This window comes from Hermetia illucens, chromosome 2 (genome assembly GCF_905115235.1).
Source record: "Hermetia illucens chromosome 2, iHerIll2.2.curated.20191125, whole genome shotgun sequence".
NCBI classification, from domain to species: Eukaryota; Metazoa; Arthropoda; class Insecta; order Diptera; family Stratiomyidae; genus Hermetia; species Hermetia illucens.
This window is the reverse complement of record NC_051850.1, coordinates 177,754,744-177,779,576: the sequence shown is the minus strand read 5'-3', so window position 1 is coordinate 177,779,576 and position 24,833 is coordinate 177,754,744. Positions and strand designations below refer to the sequence as shown.

General features: G+C 42.0%; 1 protein-coding gene across 1 annotated transcript in view; it reads left to right on the top strand.

The window, feature by feature from the left end:
* The first annotated feature begins 261 nt into the window (after positions 1–261).
* The window catches only part of LOC119650134 (dual specificity protein phosphatase 18), a 30,399-nt gene continuing 5,827 nt past the window's right edge, over positions 262–24,833 (top strand). The window contains exon 1 of the mRNA XM_038052665.1: positions 262–728. Within this exon, the coding sequence (XP_037908593.1) occupies positions 586–728 (143 nt within the window). The 5' untranslated portion in view covers positions 262–585. The remainder of the gene's footprint in view (positions 729–24,833) is intronic.

Here is a 24,833-nt window from a genome sequence, read left to right as displayed (position 1 = left end):
CTTCCATATAGTGGGTGGCGGAACACCTATATATCTCTACCCATTTACAGCCACCACCGGACCAATATATCTCGAGAGCTGAAATTCCTTAGCTTTAAATGTGGTCTATATTCGTTGGCCACCAACATCAAGGTGCGCATTGTCTGAGTCAGTGCCTGAAGAATTTCCCGACTTGCCATTTTCCCACCTCGCTCACACAAAGCACTCCCGTTCATAGATCCATCGTACCATCTATCGCGAATTTTTCCTCAAGTTCACAGAACAGAACTGAGTCAGTTCTTCTCAAGACAGTGAAGTGTTCAGATACGCAATCTGGGGGAAATTCTGAAAATTCAGGCGTTCGTCGTCGGAGCCGTTGATTCATCGTAGTGAAAGTTTGTAAACATTGCCTATAGAGAGCTTGTTCAGTACGGTCTGGTTACACCGAACGGGCGCCAGGGAAAGTTTATTTAAACAATTTTCCAAACCAGCTGTTTTGTGCGTAAACAGAAACGTATAATCATATTTCACTGGACTCGGGGGTTGAGTTAAAGGATTCGTTTGGGAATTTCCGTTTGGAAGGACGAGGGATTGTAGCTGGTGACGATGCAAGTTTTAAGTGGCGAACACAACTCGGACGAGATTTTGAATGGAACGAATGATATCCAGGATAATGAGAAAACGACTGAAATTCGAGACTTATTAGATGTCCATGAAAGCAACACCAGTGGAAGTGATGAACAAGAAAGGTAAGAGTTTTCTTTAATCCTTTTGTTTTCTGGTGCAAATAATGAAGGCAAGATAAGTGGGGGTAGATGTAGTTATCACTTGTGCAGGACCTAGCTCGACTGATATAATAGGACCAGATAAATTCATCCAATTTTTACTTGGTCCCAATTTTCGACCCCTCAAGTTTTGAAAAATTTTGAATTCCTCCTTCGCCTGCCTTTAAGCTTCTTCCACTTCAGCTTTAATTTTCCATCTCTATCCTTGAACATAGCCCAACCAGCCGTTTCCAAAAAAGTTGGCAATTCGTAATTTTTTATCTAAGGAGTGGCACCTAATCCTTGTGACACGCAAGAAAATGGAATTGATGAGCTTGATTGACTGTTTCCTTTCTTTCCGGCCTTTCTTTTCCTTTCCCATCTATGAGGAATTGACCACTTCTTTAAAACATACCAAAGACCATCCACATCCCCATGATAAACGGCTAAGAAATTCCATTATTAATAAATTCTCAAAATGTTAAACGAGAGCCAATAAAATCGCCCGTGTCAATAAATTCATGTCGCCTTGGCATTTCTATAAAATCATCCCCAAAGTAGTGCATCCGCATACAAATATTTACATTGTAACTAAAGAAAATCAAACAGTCTGCAATTTTCCATTAATCTTCTCAGCCTCATGCTAACTGTCGGCCGAATTGCTAGCGAAACCATTAGTAAACCCCCCCGGTCCTGCCCTCCTGTAAGGCGTGAAAATGAAAAGCGAAAGCGAATTTCAATCATCACATTCCTTTCCGCTTCGGGATTAATAATTTTGGCCGTTCGTAATTTGGAATGTTCACAGATACAGTTGAATATTTATTCTCATATTTATATTATTCATGTAACTCCACAGATTGTCGCCGTATCGAATTAGCTCAAAAATTCCGTAGTCCACCTTTACTTTGAACGGATTCAACTGAAACGTTGCCAAGAATGCGCATGAAAAAGAATTTGGCTCACATAATGTTTTGTAGACTATGTTTTTATGTATGTTTAGGGCAAAGCAGGGTGTTACATGGTACTACGGAAAACGTAGCAAAAAGGGGAGAAAGTAAAAGATTCATCTATCTTTTTTGCAGAAAAATTAGACATAGAGGGGCTCATCCAGAGCCATTGCAAAGCTGGTCCAAATTGGTTTACTGGTTGCATTTTTATCTCCCGGCGTATCCTTTTTCTAGACAGCTCGAAGTCTCAAAAACCACTAACCCGGATTTGATCCACTAGAGTCACCCCCGCCCCTTCTGCTATGTAGAACTACCTTAAGTTATTCTGCATATCATGGGGCGGAGTTAGCTCACTCAGCTAGTTCTCCTTTTTATACACGAGGCTCATAACAGAGATTTCTTTGTCTCCTTCGCTTTATGCAATTAACGCTAAACAGATTCAATCACGAAGTTGATCGCATCTGTATCTTTTTGGTATGCCAGCACTCTCCGCACTGGTTTTCACGGCAATAGTAATTCACTTTCCTCTAAGTTTCCGCTGTCATCCACAAATACCGGATAGTGGAGGAATACGTGCTCCACAAAATCGTGGATTCCACCGTATTTTGAACAGTTATATAAAGTTCCCAATTTAAACCTTTAGAGATGCTGGCCTTATCCTCTATACACCGCAAGAAACTACATGAAATCATCGATAATGATTTTTTTGAAGGTGCCAATTGTGGTAAAGAAGAAATGAACTTCACGGTACAAATATTTGTCATTTCATCCGCCAAGATGTCAATTCCCCAGAATACTGCATCAGTTCTGAAGCCTGTCTTTCAGTAGATCCCGCTCAGTTTACTTGCGTTACATGAAATATATACCGCCGCTCCCCAAGTTGAGATGGAGCAATATGCAGCTCACAACGGATAGGTATATGAAGCCTTTCTAATCCTACGTCATCCTTACCTGAGCAATTCCTGTGACGGGTGCTTTGTGTAATGAAATTTTGATGGTCAGATGACCCTCCTGAGTGGCCAAATGAGATCTAGAGGGAAGAGCTAATCCAAAAACCTAAAAAGTTGGCGAAATTGACCGTAAATGTCCGCCTGCAAATACTGAAACTACATCGGAGCGCTCGGTCAATTTCGCCCCTCCCTGTCCACCTCCATCGCGCCACCCTCGTCCGGAGATTTACGACTCCACACGCGCGGAGGAGCCATTGTGAGAGAAATAGCAGTTGCATAATCTTCAGGAAGAATCAGGGAGGATAGAACGTATGATCTGTGAGGATAAACGAGTCTTTCCATCAAAACTTTGTTGGCGCTGTCCCAAAGGTTGAGCGAAACTCCTTAAAGCGTCCTCTCTTTCTCTGCAGAATTAGGGTCATCATCAACGGCGCAACAACCGCTATCCATTCTAGGCCTGCCTTAATAAGGAACTCCAGGCATCCCGGTTTTGCGCCGAAGTCCACTAATTCAATATCCCCAAAAGCTGTCTACCGTTCTGACCTACGCCATCTCAGGCCTTCAGGTCTTCTTTTTCTACCATAGATATTGCCCTTATTGACTTTCCAGGCTGGATCATCCTCATCCATACGAATTAAGTGATCCGCCCACCGCAACCTGTTGGGTCGGATTTTATCCACAACGAGATGGTTGTAGTATCGCTCATAGATTTCATCGCTATGTAGACGGAATCGGAATCGTCCATCCTCATGTGGAGGGTCAAAAATTTTTCTCTCGAACGCAGTCAAGAGTTCTCAATTTTTCTTGCTCAGAACCCAGATCTTCGAAGAATACTTAAGGACTGGCAAGATCATTGTCTTGAACAGTAAGATCTTTGACCCTATGGTGAGACGTTTTGAGCGGAACAGTTTTTGTAAGCTGAGATAGGCTCTGTTGGTTGACAACAACCGTGCGCGGATTTCGTCATCGTAGCTGTTATCGGTTGTGATTTTCGTCTCCTATCTTTATTATTCTCGTCTGACCAGTGCAATTCGATGTTGTTGGTTCTTTGGGGGGCTCCGTTCCTGCTTGATTGTTAAAATCTCCAAGTATAATTATGATATCATAATTGGGTCAGGCTTCAGGGGTCCGCCCAATTGCGTCGTAAAAGGTATTCTTCTCCGACTCTGCAGTCTCCTCTGTAGGGGCGTGAACGTTAATGAGGCTTATATTTCAAAATTTTCCTCGCAAACGCAGAATGCATTACCTTTCGCTTATGTTTTCAAAGCCGATAACAGCAGTTTTAGTTTTTTGGCTGACCAAAAAACCTACTCCGAGCACATGGTTTACTGAATCGCCGCTATAATATATGGTGGGGTAGCTCCTCTCCAGGAAACCGGTGCCTGTCCAGCGCATCTCCTACAACGCTGTAACATCAGCCCTATATTGGGACAGAGTATCGGCTAGCTGCTTGGCAGCTGCTGCTCTGTACAGGGAGCGCTCGTTCCATGACAAAATGCACAAATCGTTACTCCTTTATCGTTACCAGGTTCGTCGTTTTAAAGTCCATGCTGTTTGAAGCTCCTGTTGTGGCTTCGTAACATCAGTTTTCCATGTAGGGTTACGTGCCTTACCCAACTTCCAACCTGGAGGACCAGTTGGTACAATTTGTCCCGGTTTTAGGCTCGGGAGACTCGCCTTCATCCTTCTCCGTCCGCAGTTTTTCATTGAAAAAGAACTTCCAGCGGTCACCACGTGGAGATGGGAATAGGGTTAGGTAGTAGAGCTGTTGGTATTGGTTCAGCAGGCGTTTCCCAGGTTTTATGCTCCATCATGGGTATCAATCCACGTTTCGCCCAGGGACCTATCCTACCCGTTGACCGCCTTCTTCTTCAGTCCTTGTCGTGGAATTTTTGCCGCACCGAAAAAATAAGCACATCATTGTACAGGGTGTTCCACAGTAGCGGGCTCTGGAGGGAAGTCTTTGGAATATCGTCGAAGACAAACCACTCTTTAGGTCTGTCATCGGTGTCGCATCTGAATCTTTTTTCTTCTTAGTAGCTGCCGACAATAGCAGCGAGATTGTTAAGAGTGTAAATCGTCACCAAGGAACTGAATCTTCTTGGTAACAAAAGTTCGGCCATAATGCGACTCCATCTGCAACCGCTCCTTAGCATCTCTCTTATAACGTTGTCCGGAGGGAGCACCCATGTGCTTGCATAAATTTGCTGCCGACTCTCATCCCACCTTCGAGAAGAGAAAAGGTCTGATTCACGACATCCACCAATCTATTGCAGAACCCAAAGTCAAGGGTTCGTGCCTTACCTATCTTGTACAGCTAAGTCTAAAAACGTCCATGTCCACCTAGAAGCTGCATAAGGAAATAATCAATCTCAACATGTTTTCGATTCCGCCATGGATCTAAATTTCAGATGAGCCATCTGCCTTTTGAATCATTTTACCATGAGGCTTGTCACTCATCTTTCACGGGCCAGCACCTCCCTTCAGTTTTTCCGCTCACTTGATCATGGTTTTCCGTCCCTTAGCACAACGGGTGTCTTTACCACCATCACTATCACAGCGATTCAGAGACAGTTTGATAGGCATACGCTACCCGCAAAGTTTCCCGTCTTTGCACTTGCACATGGCAATAAACCTCTTTACCAAGAGCCTCAACCCATATCTCCATGTCGTGAAGTAAAACGCACTGCATGGAATTCATAAGAAAATATCTCCAGGTAGATACGGTAGGGCCCCCAACATTCGTCATAAGTCGATTTGAGAATGAAACTCCAGCTGCAGCTTTGACTCCTGCTGCTTTGATTCACTCGAGAAAGCTCATCTTTGGATTTGGATTGGATTTGGAATTTTATTTTTGGTCAAGATAAACTTCGAATTTTGCCAGTACAACGGTGAAATCATGAGCAGTCATTCATACGCTCACCCGTGTCTTCAATATACCAAGTCTGGCAACAAGTGCTACAACATCCTCTGCAAAACTGACCAAGCGCGACTCTTCTTGCGTAGCAAGCGTTGCAGGGGCCCAGCCCTAGGATGGATCCCGACGTGAGATCCATCTTTTGCTGGCCATCAAGCGTCCCACAGAGCAAGAAGAAGCATGGGCCCTAGGGTCGATTCATCTTACCCCCGATGTGAACTCCATTCTTCTCTGACCCTCCGGTGTCCCATGGAGTATAGAGCGACCACTCAGACAATCCATCAATATTCGCAAGACAGCCATAGACATGAGGAATGGATTTTCTAGTGCACCTAGTGTGTCTGTTCATCTTACAGAATTGAAGGCATTTCTGATATGAAGCGTTACGAGGAGTCCTACCCGTCGGGATCAGCGGCTGTACTCCTCAGCGCGATGAACCGCCTTCACGATCTCACGACTCAAAGCCCGAACTGCTTTGGAGATAAGTCCCGGACAGTAGGTATCGCTTCAGCGAACCTTATCAATCATACACAGCGGTCAGAACCCAGACACAATACTCTTTTTTCGTTGCAAGTCTACGCTTTCTGATCTGCCTGGCCGCATCTACTGAATTCTATCCTTCTGTGAGGTTCCCGGCAGGTTGTAAAAAGACATCAGATGATCTTATGGTTTCTACCACTGAATGGCTTTCAAAACCAATTGGCCGAAATTGTGCCTGATTTTACTGTCACTGTGAAATGCGCATCCTTGTCGAATTCAGCTGCAACATGCTAGGCACATTGTTGGTATTGCAGTTCGTATGAAACTGGTTATCTCTAGAAACGTAAAACCAATAATAAAGTTTCAGACTAGTTCTGCAGCTAGTGTCTATCCCTGTGATGTAGAGAGAGCTGTGCATCAAACGGAAAGTTGTCTGATTCAGGGCTTGTTTGTCCGGGCTTATTGCTACCATGTAGATGGAGGATACCGCCTTCATGTTCCTTAGGCTGTCTGCCATGTGACACGAGTATGTAGCTAAACACTTCTCCGCGAAATAGCGCCACTCTACCATGTGGAAGTCGGTTGTGTGGTTAACAGAGGGTATCATGGACTGTCAGGCTTATATTTGCTTCGATTTCAGCAATAACATTGGGACTCCTATGTTCATCCCTCTGTCTTTCTCTCTCTTTGCAAATTTTTGTCCCCAAAAAGATGACTATATTCGACAGATCGTCCATCTTGAGGCTTCACGCCAGTTGTTCTTTATTAAGCCAACAACAGGACCCGTCCTGCACTATTACCAAACTTGCACGGTCTACTTTAACCAATCTTCAAAATTTTCGGATAGCCCTTCTACGAATTTCGATCTTTCTTGCTTTGTGTGAGAAAAGGGGCTGATTTTCTGCGGGTATTAGGTTGAAAACGGAAGTACATATGTAGTGAAAGGCTATACCTGGTCGTCCCTAATACTTCACTTTCTTAATAGAGACAAAGTAGTAAAACATTCCCGCTGCCCCAGGTTAAAGAAGAGCCGAAAATGGGTATTATGCTGGTAAGGGGGGTACGTAGCATGAAACTGGACCCAGTTGTCCATAATATTTCATTCTTCCTTGTTTCTGATGACATCCATTGGAAAATTCATGTTCGCGGTTCGCTATCGTCATGAAGTAGAAAAGCCTTTTCGTCATTGTCACGAGGATATGGAGGTCAGTTTTCACTTGGAAACGTGGTACGTAGTGTGAGGCTATGCCAAGCTCTGCACGTTACTTCATTTGCCAACCTCAACTGTCAACTGTCTGGTTCTTCTATCTATGGAATAACTGGGGTCATTTGTACGTGGGTTTCTGAATTCCTAGTACCCCACCACAGGACGCAATTCATCTGATCCTTTATTCTCTATAGGTTGTTCCAGATGAAATGTCGGATTTGATAGTAAAATTTCAAACAACTGTAACTCTTCTGAAAATAAATTTTATTAATTAAAATAAGCACCAACAAATTTGATGCACTTCTACCTGCGAGATAAAAGAGCATTTATGCCAGTTTCGTAGAAGTCTGACATTCTAGTGTGAAAAAATCCCCGAAGGCAATCTTGACAGATGCTTTATTGCTAAATTGTTTTTCCAAAAAGTGATCAAAATGCTTTAAAAAGTGGTAGTCGGTTGACGAGAGGTCAGGTGAATATGGTGCATAAGACAGGGTCTTATACTATAGTTCGTTTACTTTTTGGGCCGCTATTCTGGATACATACGACCGTACGTTATCATGAAGCAGTATCACTCCATCTCTGTTGAGCAATCTTGACCGTTGAATACGCAATTTCATCGAGTTGGGCACAGTTCTTGTCTGCATTGATCGTTTCATCACGCTGCAAAAAAGAGTAGTGGATAACTCCGTCATCAGACTACCAAACAATCATCCTTACCTTCCTCGGATGAAAGCACGGTTTTGGCATATGTTTTGTAGCTTCACCATCTAGCGATTGTGCTGACCTACGACGATTGCCCACTTTTTATAACATGTCACTATTCTGTGCAGAAAGAGATCTTTTCTGTTATGGGAGAGTAGAAAACTGAAAATTTTCATTCTAACCGCTATCTTTGCTCTGTAATTTTATGCGGAATCCACTTATCAAGCTTCTTCGCCTTTCCAAGCTATAGCAAATGCCGGGAAACTGTCAATTAGTGGACGCCCAATTTCTTTGCAACGTGCGATGCATGTGTGTCAGATTTCACCACATACCGCCCGGCCAACATTTCTCGAACCATCATTGTATGGTTTGTTCGTTTATCGTATCAGCTCTAAGTGTCCTTCAAAAGTTTCTAGTTGCCTCCGATGCATTGTGACAAAGTTTGAACTCATAAAGGAAAAGTAGGCGTTCTTCACTCGCGTTCATATTTTTTTCTTTTTTATTCCTTTACAAGCACAATGACTTTTAAAACTAAAATGACACTTTGACCAAATGTAGGACTATTTATTGTTCAATACTACCAGCGCGGCCTGGCGACAGTTTGACACATAAAAATCGCAACTAACTTCACTTCATTGTGTAATCCAACAATTCATCTACAACATCGAGGAGGGCGATCAGACCCGAGTCTGCAAGGGACTCATCTGAAGTAGCTTTTGTCACGAAGCCTCCCCAGAGGTTATACCATGGGAACCGGGATGGCCCTCTGAGAGCATATGCTCCAGGAAAATTCCACTCGGCCCGATTATTTGCAGTTCGCCGACTTGTGGGAGTTCATGGTGGTTGTGGTTATGCCTACATCGCGAGCAGAGCGTCTTGTGGCAGTTGCGCTGTACAACTCGGGTGCTGTACTCCTTAGTTGCGGCAGAAGTGTTAGATAGGCCTTGCATCCACTGGTATGAATGCTGAGCCTGCAATCAGTATAAACCAGTACCGCTGTGCCAGTTATGGTAGGGCTCTGATTGTGGTCTCCAAGTTAATCCGGGTCCGAAGAGGACTGTGGGATTATGCCTACACGGCAGGTACTCATGTTAAACCCTCAGGACCTTCATGTATACAATATGGTTTCACACATTTAAAATTTTTTACAGCCGATGTGGAAGGGGGAGTTTCTTACTTTTGAAGATTTGGAAGAGAGGATTGCTTAGCTTTCCATTTTCTTCTTTTTATTGAACCTCAGCTGGCTCTATTTTAACTTATTAGCGGTTGCTTCACGAAATTAAAAACTGATAACTCAATTCGCGGTTTCTTGCAGGATCAAGTGCTTGGTAACATATGATGACTCCGCCCGCCAGATACTTTTATTTTTGACAATAATGAAAAATAATTTTGATTAGGACTCCATACATTCTAATACCGGTACATAAGTTTCCTTCGCTCGATGTGACTTCACTTAAATAGCTACAATTTTTGTTTTAGAATTGAAGGGGTCCTGAATTGACCACTTTTTTGCCCATAGAGCGAAAAATCCTTGCGACCACTTTCCATGGCGATTCTCTCAGAGATGAAGCAACTTCTGATGAGTAGCCTCTTCCCTGAACGACATGCCAAGTCCTCTGTTTTCCGAAATGGCTACAAATTCTAGCACCCAGATGAGTCGCCAAATTTATATCTCCTGTAAATACTTTTTCAATTCCATCACCATATCCCATAGACCTCTCTTTACCTTAAACAAATTCTCGTACCAAGTTCACTCCGCACAAGACCGGCTGCTGCTTTCAAAATACACTTCAAAAGCTCAAATATTTCTCCGCTATCAGACAAATACTTTACTCATCCTTAAAATAAACCCTTCAATTTTAGATACAATTCAGTTTGAAATAAGACAACTTTTTTCAAATCTATCTGTCATGATTCACATCACCAGTTTAGCCATAGTGTCAGGTTGGATTGTTTGAAAGCGAAAGTGACACAAAATTAAACTTTTTTTCACGTATCTTTAATCGTTGACAGAATCAGATTGTTCCAATTGTAACAGATATTTAGAATACCATATTATAAATAAAAGGCGAAACATTTGGCTTGGATCAGTTGACATGATTCTCTAGATAAAATTATCACAATCAGGAAGTGTTCCTTGGTCACGAGTTAATTGGGATAGTTAGGGGGAGGGGGAGCTTTTATACAATAAACTTAATTCAAATTGAAAATAAGATTGAGAAATGTTGACGTGAAAAGTAAACAATCATTGGAACAACCTGTGTGAAATACTTTACAGATTGTTCGGTTCTAGGTCGAAAAATATATTTTGTATGAATCCGAAAATAACGTAAATTTATTTTGAATGAAATGGGGTTGAATGGTTCAAAATTGAAAGTCAAGATTAAGTGAATATCTTGTGCGTGTTATTCAGTGAAAGCTTTAGGAAATTGGCCTCTACACTCGTCTAGAGAAAACCGCGGACGATCTACGCTATTTAATGTTTGTAGTTGTATCTCTAGAGAAAATCGTTAACCTTTGAACGTAATCAACAACCACCGAGGACATTGCTTGCATATACAAATTTTCTTTGATCTTTTTGTTAAATATCTTTCAAATGAACTGGATAAAACTCCATATTTAGCGGACAGTGCCAAATTCATAAGCCTCGTGGAACCACGAAATTGGGTACTATCCAATGGAAAGTAGGTCAGCGTCCAAGTGCAGTTCAAGGTTCTAATGTGTTTCTTTGGCAGATAGCTCAGTGAGTAGGTACACTTTTTGATATTTATGTTTTTAGATGCAACAACTGAATATGACTAGTGAATTCTGTACAATCCTAAATGCTACCGCAGGATTTCTTCTTCAAACCTAGGAAAAAAAGTAAGGAGCAAACAATATCCGTAGCATATACGCTTTTATCAAGAGGAGACCTAAATATTAGATTGTTGCACATGAAATGGCCGATTTGGCAATCAAATGAAGTTAGTTGTGATTTGACTGTATCAAACCACCACCAGTTGGCGCTGTTGGTGTCGGATATTGAAGTATAAATACTTTTACATTTAATCAAGGAGTCATTTCAGTTTTGACCCCAAGGGGGGTTTACTCAATTTTTCCAAAAATATGGTAATATACTATTATTAACTTAATTTGAGCAGATATCGATATGGAGAGTATTTTGAGGCCGGGCACTATATAGAGGCAGCTTCATGAATTTTTTCAGATTTTTCGGTTGGGTAGTTTCTGGGAATGGGTCCGTTAAAGAAATCATCATTTTCCACCCCTCCCACTCCCCGCTTTTTTAACAAATCTCGAAACTAATACCGACTTCGAAAAGTACTAATCGAGACCTCTCATTTCATATCCCACATGACTACATTCGGTGAAGGAAGGTTACCCATTCCACGGGCTGATTTATTTACATACTCTGCGTAACTGTGCTCATCCAAGATAAACGGATTGTCGATGTTAGAGTTGACGTCGCCGGCAAGGTACGGATGTAACCTGTTTGTCATAAGTTCGTCGAAAAATTGTAATTTTCAATTAACTCCTTCTTTGTATTATACAAAAGTATTAATTCAGTGATAATGAAAAAAAAAATTACACCCCCCTTTTACATGTATGGGGACCCCTTCCTAAATTCAACCTAGAAGGATATCACTCCCTGCATGTCTGGGGGTCCACAGTTCCCACCTTCTTACCAAATTTCGTGTCAATCGGTGTAGCGGTTTCTGAGGAAAGTGCTTGTGATAGACAGACAGATAGACAAACGGACAGACAAACGTGGGAGAGCCACGGCATACCTCTAGGTTGCTTATAGCCGGGGTGATGACCTCGATCATGCTCTATGCAACCTCGGTTTGGAGGGAGGCATTGCGGATGTCAGGGAACGCTACCAAACTGAGTTCAGTCTACAGGAGGACAGCCCTGAGTGTATGCTCTGCTTTTAAGACTGTCTCAGATGATGCAGCATTCGTCATCTCTGGAATGATGCCGATTGACATCTTAGCAGATGAGATGGTGAACATATACAATGCGAAGCCAGCCTCTTCCTCATCGCGGACGAAGAAGACTGAAAAGGAGAGATCCATAAATAGATGGCAAGAGCAGTGGGAACGCTCGGGAAAGGGTCGGTGGACTCACAGGCTCATTCCTGTTATCAAGGATTGGTTGGAGAGAAGACACGGTGAGATTAATTATAATCTCACCCAGTTTCTCACGGGGCATGGAGGATATCTCCAATACCTTCGCAGGTTTAAATTGGAGACCTCACCCCACTCTCCAAATTGTGATGGAGTCCCGGAGGACCCAGACCATGTATTCTTCCACTGTCCGAGATTTTTGGAAGAAAAGAGGAATCTAGAGGAGTCTCTAGGAGAAGTGCTGGTACCAGAAAATCTGGTGCCGAAAATGCTAGCCCATCAAGAGAATTGGGATGCGGTCAACTGCATGATCGCATCTATCCAAAATAAACTGCGAAAAGCAGAGGAGAGGAGAAAAACGCGGTCACATGCGCGACATATAGAAGAAAGGTGACAGAGCTAGAGTGGGCTGACTCCACCCCGTGATGTAATACCTTATGGTGGTTCCGCGGGGCAGAGAGGGAATCGGGAGTGGTTTTAGTGAGTAAAAATCCTACACGCTGGTGTGTCCAGACTAGTGTCTTTTGAAGATTTCCACCTCCTCAAAAAAAAAAACACGGGCAGACAGACAAACATTGAACCGATTTTAATAAGGTTTTGTTTTGCAAACAAAACCTTAAAAAGGATGGAAAAAAGCCAAAAACGTATACTTTTTCTGTATGAGTTCAAACTCGGTCATAAAGCAGCGGAAGTGACCAAGAACATTAAAAGCGCATTTGGAGCTGATACGGTGGTACGAAAAATTCCGGTCAGGCGACGTAAACCTTCAAAGTGAGCCACGTGGACATCCAGTACCATCGAATGACAACGACGAGCTGCATTTGCCAGTCGAATCCGAAACATTGCAGAGAAACAGGGCGTACACTATTCGACAGTTTCCTGGCACTTGCAACAACTGCAGTTCTTCACTCTTCCACAACAGAAGCGATCCCTTTTTGCACGGAATAGTGACATGTGATGAAAAGTGGATATTATACGACAATCGTCGCCGATCAGCACAATGGCTAGATACTGACGAGCCACCGAAGCATACGCCGAAACCGAGCCTCCATCCGAAGAAGGTAATGGTGACTGTTTGGCGGTCTACAGCTTGAGTTATCCAATATTATTTTTTGACACCTGGAGAAACGATAAATGCACAAAAATACTGTGCCCAACTCGTGGAAGTACGCCAAAAATTGAGTATTCAATGGCCGAGATTGGTCAACAGAGATCGTGTGATACTCCTTCATGACAATGCACGACCTCATGTATCCAGAACAACGGTTCAAAAGTTGAACGAATTGCAGTATGAGACTCTGCCTCATCCACCATATTGACCGGACCTTTCGCCAACCAACTACCACTTTTTTAAGCATTTGGATAATTTTTTGGCGGAAAAACAATTTAGGAACGAAGAGGCTGTCAAAATTGGACAGTTGGACTTCTACGAAACTGGCATGCATGCTCTTGAATCTCGCTGGGAGAAGTTTTTTGAATCGACTGACACCTATTTTGATAAATAAATAAATTTTTGTAAGCTTTACAGTCGTTTCAAATTTTTGTACTATTTCATTTGCAACAACCTAATATTTTTATGTTTTGACGGTATTCTCACCTCCGGTACCTAGTTCCCAAGGAAGAATGATGTAATTGGAGTAATCTTTATTTTCTGCTCTTCAAACCTTATAAGAAATTATTGAGATTTTGGTGCCAGCACGAGTCAGTATTTCTTTTTTATTTATCTTCTACTACGAACAGATAGTTCGAGATACAGATGCATGAATAGTGAGTTACTCTATCCCGCTTACCTACCTCTGTTCAGGCAATTTCTTTAGCGACAGGTCCTTCATTTTTGAGCTCTTTTAGGTCACATTTCCCTTCTTTCTTCCTCGCTTTCTGAAGGATACCGGTGGACAATTATCCGTATCTTTATCATGAAGGTAACTGTTTTGGTAGCTTCTTTTATATAGTAAGGTTAGTCTGGCATTGAACGAGCTTATTTTTTTCTTACTCACTTGCGGAGTGTGAGAAGTTTCCAATTCTCGGTTCATTTTGGGATCTTTGAGGTTGGAATCATCTTTGCCATTACGAAAAGATACTTAGAATTATACTTATTTTGCTGAAAGGGATCGTGTTTATTATTCAGGGTAATTGCTCTTTTTCACAAAATCTTTCATCTTTATTTTTGGAAAAAAAGGATTATCATTATGAATCCCAAAAGAAAATCAAATGAAAACCACTACCACGTGCCTCTTTGTTTTTCACATAATAATTTTATCTTATTTAAATTTTAAACAAAGAGGAAGCAGAAAATTTACACAACTTCAAGCACAAAGGATGCAGGTTTGCATCAATATACAACAGGAATGCCAGATATTTCCACATCGTATATAGAAGCTATAAATATTTAAAAGAAAAATTGTAAATGTAGACCGGCAAAAAATTTTCTCCATCTTAAAGACTAGAGAGTCAGACAAACACGGTTTAAAAATAACCATAAGCAAAGGAAATATTCCATAAACAATTTACTATGAAATGACCAAAAATTCTTGAGATGTTTTCGTGTTCTTTCTTTAATCGTTGAAAGACGGGGGGTGGGGGTTTCAGATATCTGCATGCAGCGTCTGATAGTATATAGTAATACATGCATTCCTGGTTTTATGGATTTATTTGACCGTCTTTTTAATTTATTTTTTCATTTTTTTTCGAATTATCTTTAAACCCGTTTTCGTCTGAATTATAAATTCCTGGGCGTGATGACGCTTTTAGTAACCTTAGTTTAGCATCCCTGGAGGTCCTTCTGGGATTAACCCCTCTCCATCTGCACATACAGATTCAGGCAAGGAGATCAATATTCAGGATGGCCGGTAGTATGAGTAAGGCGCGGAGCTGCCTAAATCGAAGGAAGATTGATATCCTTTCTAGGCGGTGTCCCGAATTACTGATACCAAGGGATAACATGACAACAAGGTTTCATTTCGATAAGGAGTTTGAAACACGTTGGAGTAACAAGGCAAACTGGGGGAGCGTGGCTGCGACATACGGCTTAAACCAGCAACTGATTACTTAGTACACTGACGGATCCCTCACAGCAGAGGGAGCGGGTGCCGGTGTCATTGGTCCAAGGAAAATGTACTTTGAGCCAATGGGCAGGTACACTAGCATATTCCAGGTGGAAATTTACGCCATAGACAAATGTGCCTTCTTTAATCTGCAAAGGAACTACAGGGGGCAGAACATATCTATTCTCACCGATAGCCAAGCAGCGATCAAGGCACTTAGGTCCAACCAGGTGAACTCTAAACTGGTATGGGAATGCCTTGAGAGACTGAATACACTTGGCTCGTCCAACAAGGTCTGGATACTTTGGGTTCCAGGCCATGCTGGGCTGGAAGGCAATGAGGCAGCGGATGAACTAGCGAAGAAGGGAGCAGGGATGCCTTTACACGGGCCAGAACCCTTCTGTGGAATCGGAAACGGTTTCATGGCTATGAATCTAAGAAACGAATAGAGACGGTTGAGGGAACTATTATATATTGAGCGGGCCTACCAGGGATGGAGCAGTCCAGGGTGCTTATTGGGGGATACGAACCCATGCGCACAAAGGATTGCTTAAACCTCACCAAAAAGAACCTCCGAACATAGTGGGAATTCTCACTGGCCATTGTCGGCTGAACTATCACCTAGGAAGTAAGGAAAGTAAGTCGATACATCTGGGAGAACACTTAATACCAGATGCAAAGCTGAAACTTCTGGAAGTGGGGAACATACTAAAGTTCCTAACGGTTACAGGCCTGCTTGAGATACTATGATCAACAGGTACACTATAACCAGTAAAAGGGGCACAATAGTTCTTCAAGGACGCGGTGCGACTTTCCCTTAACAGAATAATAATAATAACCTTAGTTTTGCTACCTATCGTAATCGGTGAGCTCAGAATAGGTTGGGTGATACGTAAGATACGAATCCTGCCATAACCAAATGTTACAGATTACGAGTACACGTCTGCAACCTGCCGGTGACCTGACAGGTAGGCAACATGCCGCAGATGCAGCCAGGTAGGTCATAAAGTAAATACCTGCAAAGGAACAGGGATCGTGGCGCGTCTGATGAGATCGTTTCGTGGGCTCGGGTTGGTCCAATCTTCAGAGCCAAACTGCAAAGAGCTAGGACGTGGTTAGCATGATCCGCATGCTACAGATCAATTTGTGCTCGAGTGCAACTGCTCATGATTCGCTAGTGCAATTCGCTTCGGAGATCAAAGCTGATTTAGCACACACTAGTAACAAGCACCCTGACATATCAGGTACCACTGGGTTCGGGACGGCACTCAACTTAGGATTTTTGCCCAAAGCCGACAAGAGAACTTTGTCTAGATTCGGTGCTAAGAGGTAACGTTTTTACGATCGTATCTTACACCGAATAAAATGAAGCTGCACTTTCAATGCAGACTTGTTGCTCTGGAGGATGCTATCTTGGTCACGGCGGACAGGAACTAATTCTCGAAATGGCAGCGAGTACAGGACACATAGTTTTAAACACCGGGTCCACCCCAACCCTAGGCTGCGAAGGAAGCATTCCCGATGTAACCTTCGTGTCGAAATCAATGGCTGATGAGTTCTGCAAGACTTCTCAGCAAGTGACCATCGTTACATCGCCCCCGAAGTAGTAGGCACACCCCAGCGTTCTTTCTGTGTGTGGAACGTCGCGAAGGTGTTGAAACTCTTAAAGCAGGTTGAACCGCGCTGGAGGCCACTCTTGGGGGTGGTGGCGCTGCAACTGACACTATCGTAAATTGAGTTACGAACCTGATAACTACCTGCGGAGCTTTCATGTTTAGGAGGACATCGAGACGTGACAAGCCTTCTAGGTATTGGTACACTTCGAAATTTGCAGAACTCCGTCGCTTGACACAACGTTTGAACGGCCAGGAGGACGTATCTCCCAGAATGAAAAAGTAATGATCAGCCACAAGGAGACTTACGCAGCGCATTAGATAGGAGGAAAGCTCGCTGCTGGTAGGACCTTGTCGACGCGGTGAATGAGGACCTGTGGGGACTGGTAACCCGAAAAATCTGTGCTCTGTGGAAACCCTCTTTACTTAAAGCCGAACAAGTAGACCGAATTTTACGGGCACTATTTCCCAGACATTCCGTACGGGATGATAACAGCAGCGCGGAGGGTGTCGAGAGCTGCTCATTTTTCTCTATAAAAGAGTTGAAAGAGGGAATTCTCTCAATGAAAAACAACAAGGCGCTAGGACCCGATGGTATCCCGGCAGAGATATAGAAACTGGTGCTCTAGCATCGGCCTGCTGTATGGCGCACTAAATACTTGCCTGAAAGAGGACATTTTTCTTTCTCGGTGGAAGGTGGAGAGATTTTACACTAATCAGCAAAGGCAAAAGCGACCTTGAACTGCTATCTTTATACCGACCACTTGGCATGTTTGACACGGCTAGGAAAGTGCTGGAAAAGCTCATCAAAAGTAGACTTTTGCTGCCGGAGACTACGACAGTTCGGCTTTAGAACAGAAAGATCTACAGATGATTCTGTTATGCATTTACACAACCGCTGAGTTTGTTTCGCTTGACATCAGTAATGCTTTCAAGTCCATGAGATGGAAAGACATTCTAGGTATACTAGACAGTACTTTCCACTTGCCGAGGTATCTCTTGAGGATATTGAGAGATTATCCGAGATACTGCTCCCTGCTGTATAAGACGCTAGACGGTCAGTGGAGGATGAAGATCACTATTAAAAGGAAAGGTTTCCATTTAAACTATAGAATTTTATTTATGTTGAGGTAGCAAACACGTGTTTCAGACACAACATGTGTCCTTCTTCAGTGCTTATTTGGTAATTACAATTGGAAACCTCTCCTTTTAATAGTTTTCTTTTAAACGGAACTATAGTAAACTAAGAAACTATTTTTATAAAACTTATGAAGATCACGTCAGGGGTGGCGCAGGGACATCTGACGCGCTTCCTATGATCTTTTTAGACACGATTTGCCGGAAGAGTTGCCCCTGATCGGTTATGCAGAAGATGCTATAGAAGCCAAAACAACCGTTATTTAAATTAATTTATTTATCTAGAGAAGGGTTAAAACAAAACTGACCCCGGTCTAATTTTCTCCTGCGCTTTTCTATTTTTCCGTCTAACGTCACCATTAAAGGGGGTAGTATTTTCTGAAAAGTCCGTCATAAGGTGGTTCCAAAGGTCTCAAGACACCAACTTGTAGAAAGACGCCTGTACATGAGGAGAGGTTTTTGGGCCGGTAAACCAATCCTGGTTGATGATGGTCGAAGTTGGCCAATGTCATCTTATTCAATGTTTCTACTATTGGTTGACCGTCTGCGTTCATCGCTGTTGGGGAAAAGATTCACCTGCAAGCCCCAAGCCGTTGTCGTAAATCAGTATCTTCTCTTGGTGTGGAACGAAGGCTTAATGGAACTGTGGGCAAATGTCGAGTCCACTGCGAATCATCGGACTGAACCATGATAGCGCTTTTCAGGAATCAGTGCACCGTTCGACAGATACTGTGGATGGTAGCTGTGGTTTGGATACGGTCGATAGTTTCTGCTGAAGTTTCTTCAATTGGAATAGCTTCTGTCCAACGTGTGCATCTGTCGATCTTGGTCAGGGAGAACCTTTTTCCTTCAGACGTAAGTAGTGGACCTATGGCTTCGAGGTGGACGTGCTAGAAACAACCCACTGGTGGAAAAGCTCTTCTGGATGTGAAGATCTGGCTGTGATTCTTCGATCTTTGGCAATGTCTGCAAGCTCGCGAGCATTCTCCAATATCGTGATTCATGTTGAGCCAGAAGTAGCGTTGAGAAACAAACTTTCGAGTAGCTCGAATGCCAGAGTGGATAAGCCCATGAATGTTGTCGAAGATGTTTCTTCTGAAGTCGGCTGGCAGGTAAGGCCGTAGTTTTGAGGTTGCTTCACACAGAATAGAGGTTTCCGTTCAGGAGATGTCCATCCATTTTAGTCGAAGGTTCGAATTAGCCTGTAAGTCCCGTAAGGATGAATCGTCTCGCTATGCGCTGGCTTGTCAAATTGCATCTCAAGTTAGAGTTACTTCTTCCACCCTGTAGAATGCATCGACGACCCGGAGGCTCTACCGCCTTATGTAGGTGATGAACAGGCTAATGTAGATGAGTTGCCTAGTTCACCCTGCTCGGTATTTTTCTTATGGTTGAAGGCGAACACCAAATGTTTGTGGTCTGTGCAGATGATAAATTGCCTTCCTTCAAGTAATCCTGAAAGTGGTGTACGGCGCTCTAGTTGACCAGAAGTTCTCTGTCATACGTAGAGTACTTGTCCTGAGCCTCATTGAATACCTTTGAAAATAGAACCCAAGCGGTTGCCAAGTTCCTTTGACTCGTTGATGAAGTACAGGTCTGATACCCAGATCTGAAGCATGGCAGTCGAATAATATTTTTGGTCTGGATGGCCTAGTAGTATAGCCTTCTGAAAATCTGATTCGCATTTTTCGAATGCAGCTACTACAGAGTCGGTCCGGAGAATCGGAGAGTTGTCGTTCTTTTTTGACATGTACTCCAATTATTTGCTTCCGCCTCGCCGAGTTAAAGGTGTTTTTTACGTCGGGGTTACCATCGCACAACATTTATTTCCTTCAATAGCCGATTTCGCTAGATTTCAAACCAAATCGAACGCATCAATCGTTGGTTTGCTTTCTGGAATTCATACTGCTTCCCTGATAGACCGCCTTCCCTTTTCGCTACTGGGAGTAATCTATTATAGATTACTCGCCTGAAAAGTTTCTCGATGGTACTTAAGGCCAATATGCCTGGGCTTTACTATGATAGTTCGCCTAGTGGCTTATTTGGCTTCGGGATGAGTACAACAATTTTCGCTGTCAAAAATAGTTTTTCGATGTCAAGTCAGTTCATGGCCATCGCGATTCGCACTTTCGTACGTGCAACACGCAATTAGCTCGCTCCAATAACTGAAGTGATCCTTGGAGGACTTGAATTGTTGCATCCATCACCATTTACTCACTAGTTCCAGTATTACTTTAGGTGCACCTATCTATGTGACCTTCCATATAGCTTAGCAGTTTTGCTCTCATTGGTTTTTGTTCAACACTTGGCACTCCTTCGAAAACACGTATTTGACGATAATATCGTGCACTCGATAAGAAAAGGAATTCCCATAATCCAAGTGCAAGTCTCTACTGCCCTGTCTACACCTGATAAACGTCATTACATGTAGTTATCACTTCAGAAAAGATCACAAAAATGGAGAATGTGGCATGTTTTGTAATCAGAAATTTCAGCACTTTCCTAGGAAAAATACGCTGAGAATATGCGCCAAGAAAAGATTTCTAAGTACATAACTCAGAAAGCAGTACAAGTCCACACTAACCACTCCAAAATACAGAGAAAAGAGCAAAAACAACAAAAACCCTGATAGTATCGGTTGATAACTGATTCTCTACCTTTGGTCGTATTCATTTCAAGCATGACAAAACACTAGCTTTCAAAAAATACATGAGAAAATCTGAGAAAATCGTTCAAAGCTAGGGTTCAATGCAGGCCTGGCACCGATTTTCCGAGAAATTTGAACTCTTTCTGTACTATTCTACGCCTCATAATTCTAAACCGACCCATTCGTCGGCCATCTTGGGATAGTGAGTTCCATTGGATAGTATAATCCGCAAAGAAGCTGTTGGGTGGCAAAATACAATCCTGGCGTAATCCGTTTTCCACTTGCTATGAAATTTTACTTGAGTACACTACGAAATTTTTAGTGCCATCATATGTCGCTTTGATTAGGTTTTTTGGTATGTCCCTTCTCCGTATTGCATTCCTGATATCTCCTTGCTGATGCTGTCAAAATGTTTTTTGAAATCTATGGAGGAAAGGTGAAGCGATAACCTAAACTCCGCGTACTGTACCCAAATGATTCGAAGGGCCTTAAGGTAAACAGTACAGAAGCATCCAGAGCGGAAACCTGCCTGTTCTCTGACAATCAAACTTTCGGGATGTTTTTTAATGTCTTTCATAATGGCTTTTGCTAGTATACCCTCAATGTTCATGTCGTTTCTGCTTGGAGAAAGAGTCGGTATTTGTATGTTACGACAGTTTGTTGTCAAAACGCAGCTTGGCATTCAATACAATGTCCCTTCAAGCAACCTCTTTTGAACTGCATGTGTACTCATTAATAGCGTCCTTGAACTCTGTTTTGGAAATCTCGGTTAGTCTGTAGCACTACAAAATTGTGACGTTCGTTAACTTCGACCGAGATCTTACTGCCAAAATTGTGTCAGAGATCGATTCTCAGGTTATGGAAACGCGTTTTGCGGTAGCCCCAGTGTCAGTCTGACAACGGGTTGGCGTCTACTGCTACTAGGTTTTCTTGAAGACAGAAACACAGTAACGCAAAGAGGAGGAGTATTCTTGAGAGTCACACCATTTTACACCACTGAGGCCGAAAGTGCCCAGTTTATGTAGCAGGAATTCTCGCTGAAGTTGAAAAAAGCGACACTTATGGTTGTATCTAGTTCGACATGCTTCTCTTCATTTAATTACTAAGTAAACTTTCCAAAAAAATTCACACCCAAATATGTTGTTTTCCCTAGAACATATTAGTATCTCATCGCATTTTTCCCTGGACCCTCTTTCACTTCTCCAAGTGGAGGATGACATAAAGTGCCTTACAAAGGACGATTCGTCGATCAATTTCATGATTTGCATTGTCGTGGTTAGTAAATAGGGTCCTTAGGTAGAAAAACTGGACCCGAAGCTCGAAAATATATTCACCAATTGAAAGGACCATTCGTACAGCCGGATTTAATGGAAGCTACAGATTCCTTTTCTTAATTCTGTTCTTGCATCACTCTTTTCACAGTAACCTTGACCAACAGAAATCAAATGCCAATATAAATACTTTTTGTATCTAATTTTTTTGGATTGGCTAACAAAAACTTCTTGGGGAACAAGAAATAGATATGATGAATCCGTCGGCTTCTAAATTTAGTAAAAAGAGTTATTCACTGCACCTGACTCTAATGATTGTGATTTTTTTAGATTTAGCTGTTGAAATATCTAAAGTTTTTCTTAAGGGGAGTCTATACTGGGGAATTTTAATCATAGCCGGACGTTGAAATTGGAAAACTAAGAGAAGTTGCTCTTAAAATTTAAGATAGATGACACCCTTATAAGTGACTCAAGATATTTTTTTCGAAAACTGATTCTCCAAGGTCGTTGTGAGATCTTAGCAGGTAGAATGCGATGGAGCCTTAAATGGAGTGAAGTGAATTTAAAATAACAACAATGATCCAGTATCTGATAAAGAACGGGAAGTTTTTATTTCAATCTTTTTGAAAATTTTGAAAAAGTAGCACAGATGAAGGGTTTTCTTCAGTACGTCCATGCTATCAAATCTACTTCATTCCGACATCAAACGTAATTCAAATCTTTGGCTAGATGTAAACCTGCCCTTACCCCATGCTATTATTCATCCCCTATTATGAAAAAAAGCGGAAATTTCACATCCCACTAGTTTAAAAATAAGGAAAAAAATAAAGGTGAAAAATAAAAATATTTTCTTCTGCTCCTGACAATGAAAAAGTGAAAAAAGATGTTTTCCATACTTTCCCTGACAGTCAAAATATATTACATACAACTCACATTCTAGCAATTAGTCAAATCCTCAGCGTCGATTGTTACAAAAACAGCGGAATGGGACGAAAAAATCAATCTGGATTTCAAAAACTAAACAGTTGCAATCACTTTAGAGTGACTAAGTCCAAATGGTTCTTTTGGTTTTGAATTCTAAGGAAAAAGATACTAATCTTTTTGTAATCCAGTAATATATGGTTGTCATTATTTCCAAAATGGGGTATAGCGCCTCGATCTTGCAAAGGTAATTAAAAAGTCTCTTATTACGGTGAGAAGCTATCTGATCGCCTTTTCTTTCTATGAAGATAGATGAGGAAGCCGTGATTTAACCAGGTTGGGTAATGTTTTACTTGAAGGAATTTCTGGATGGGAGACTGTATATTGCATTTAATTCAAGGCTAACGCAGGCGTATCTAAAGTGGAGACTTTAATCTAAACCTTTGCGTCAGACCGAAAAGTCTTATGTAAGATTCTTTATGCAACAGATACTTTCTCTCCGCTGCATCACTTTTGACAAAGAAAATTTCTCAAATTTATAGAAATCTCAAAAAATTCAAAAATTATCTTCATTTATTCTCATATATTCAGGAAAATCTGACAGGATCAGATAGATCACGGGGTATAAAAAATAGTCGCTGAAAAGAGATATGTAAACAAAATTTTTGTGAAATCTTCTCATTCATGCTGTCTGTCCATTTTGGGCAGGTGGTTGAAATTAATGGTTTCACACTGAAGCGCAGTAAAATGGATAGCGTCACATCTGGTGCGTTGTAGAGATTCTGAGTATGAAATCATCCTCCAACCCACCTACAGCGATCTTCAAAAAAAATGAAAACAATTTTTTTTCATGGGTTCAGACGTCATTCTGATGACGTCAAATCATGAGAACATCTGGTTAGTATAAATAAAAATCAGAACACGATTGGTACTCCGGCGAATCGGCCCAATCTTAATCATGAAATTTCGTAAAAAAAAAGATTGTGAAAATCTTTCGAAAGCACATTTTCTTAAGCTTTTTTTGAATGACGTCATTACCTTCAGTGTTTAGTATGGTTGGCTTGGAAAATGCTGCGTTGATTATTGAAGACATTTCGGGCGTTCAGCCAACGAGCCACCTCATCACCAGGGGGGCCTATGAACTTGAACGCCCATTGTAAGAATTCTTTACGAAAATTCTCTCATCTTGAATCGAGTGTAGAATTGGCATTGGTCAATCCAAAATAGAATCCCGGAAAATAACATCCGTTTGTTGTCGGTTTGACGCGGAACCCTCGAAAACAAAGAAATTATCAGCGGAGGAGGTGTGATTGAAAGATTGACATTTCATAAAAAGTCAAAGGGGGTGGGGGGTAATAGAGATGTTTTGCTTTTTTATAAAAGCCAAAAAATAGCGTTGGCCATATCATTTGGGACATTATCGGTTATTGACATACATTTCAGCGTTCGCCATGACGAAAGTTTTCTTTGCTGACGCCATGGATAGTTCTTGTCTGAATACACAGTGCATTCCATGCTATTTTCGTAGAATCGAAGTTCGTTTCTATCCATTTGTGCTTCCATGGAAGTGTGGATACTTATTCATATGGTGACCAATTGTGTTCACAAATATGTATCTGATGTATTCTATTTTTGCTGGTATGTAAGTGAATTGATGGTACTTTTGGTTCAGGGAAGAGACAACTTCTCAGGTGCTGTCTTACCTCTGCCCTTGGAGCAGCGTGGACAAAACCGTTTACCCACGGTAATCGCCTTTTTAGACATCATTGGCAACACGACATGGATACGAAATATATGAGGATGAAAGCCGGCTTACTTTCAGACCTAAACTTGGCCGAAGTGAAATTTTGTTCAGGGATCGGAGGCTTCCTGAGCCCGCATCCAGTTGATGAAGGACTCTACTATTTGGGAAAAACTTTCCCCTACTTTTATGAACCGGGCTTAAGACTCCCTCGATCTATAACCAAAAACAATTATACATGCACAACTGTTTGAGGGCCAGGAGAGGTGAGTCGTTGGTTCATTTTATAATTAATACAAATCTCTCGGTGTGTAACAGGGACAGTACCCCAACCTTTGATTTCTCCAGCTCGAAGGACTGTGCCGGCTGGGAGGAAGTCCTTGATATCA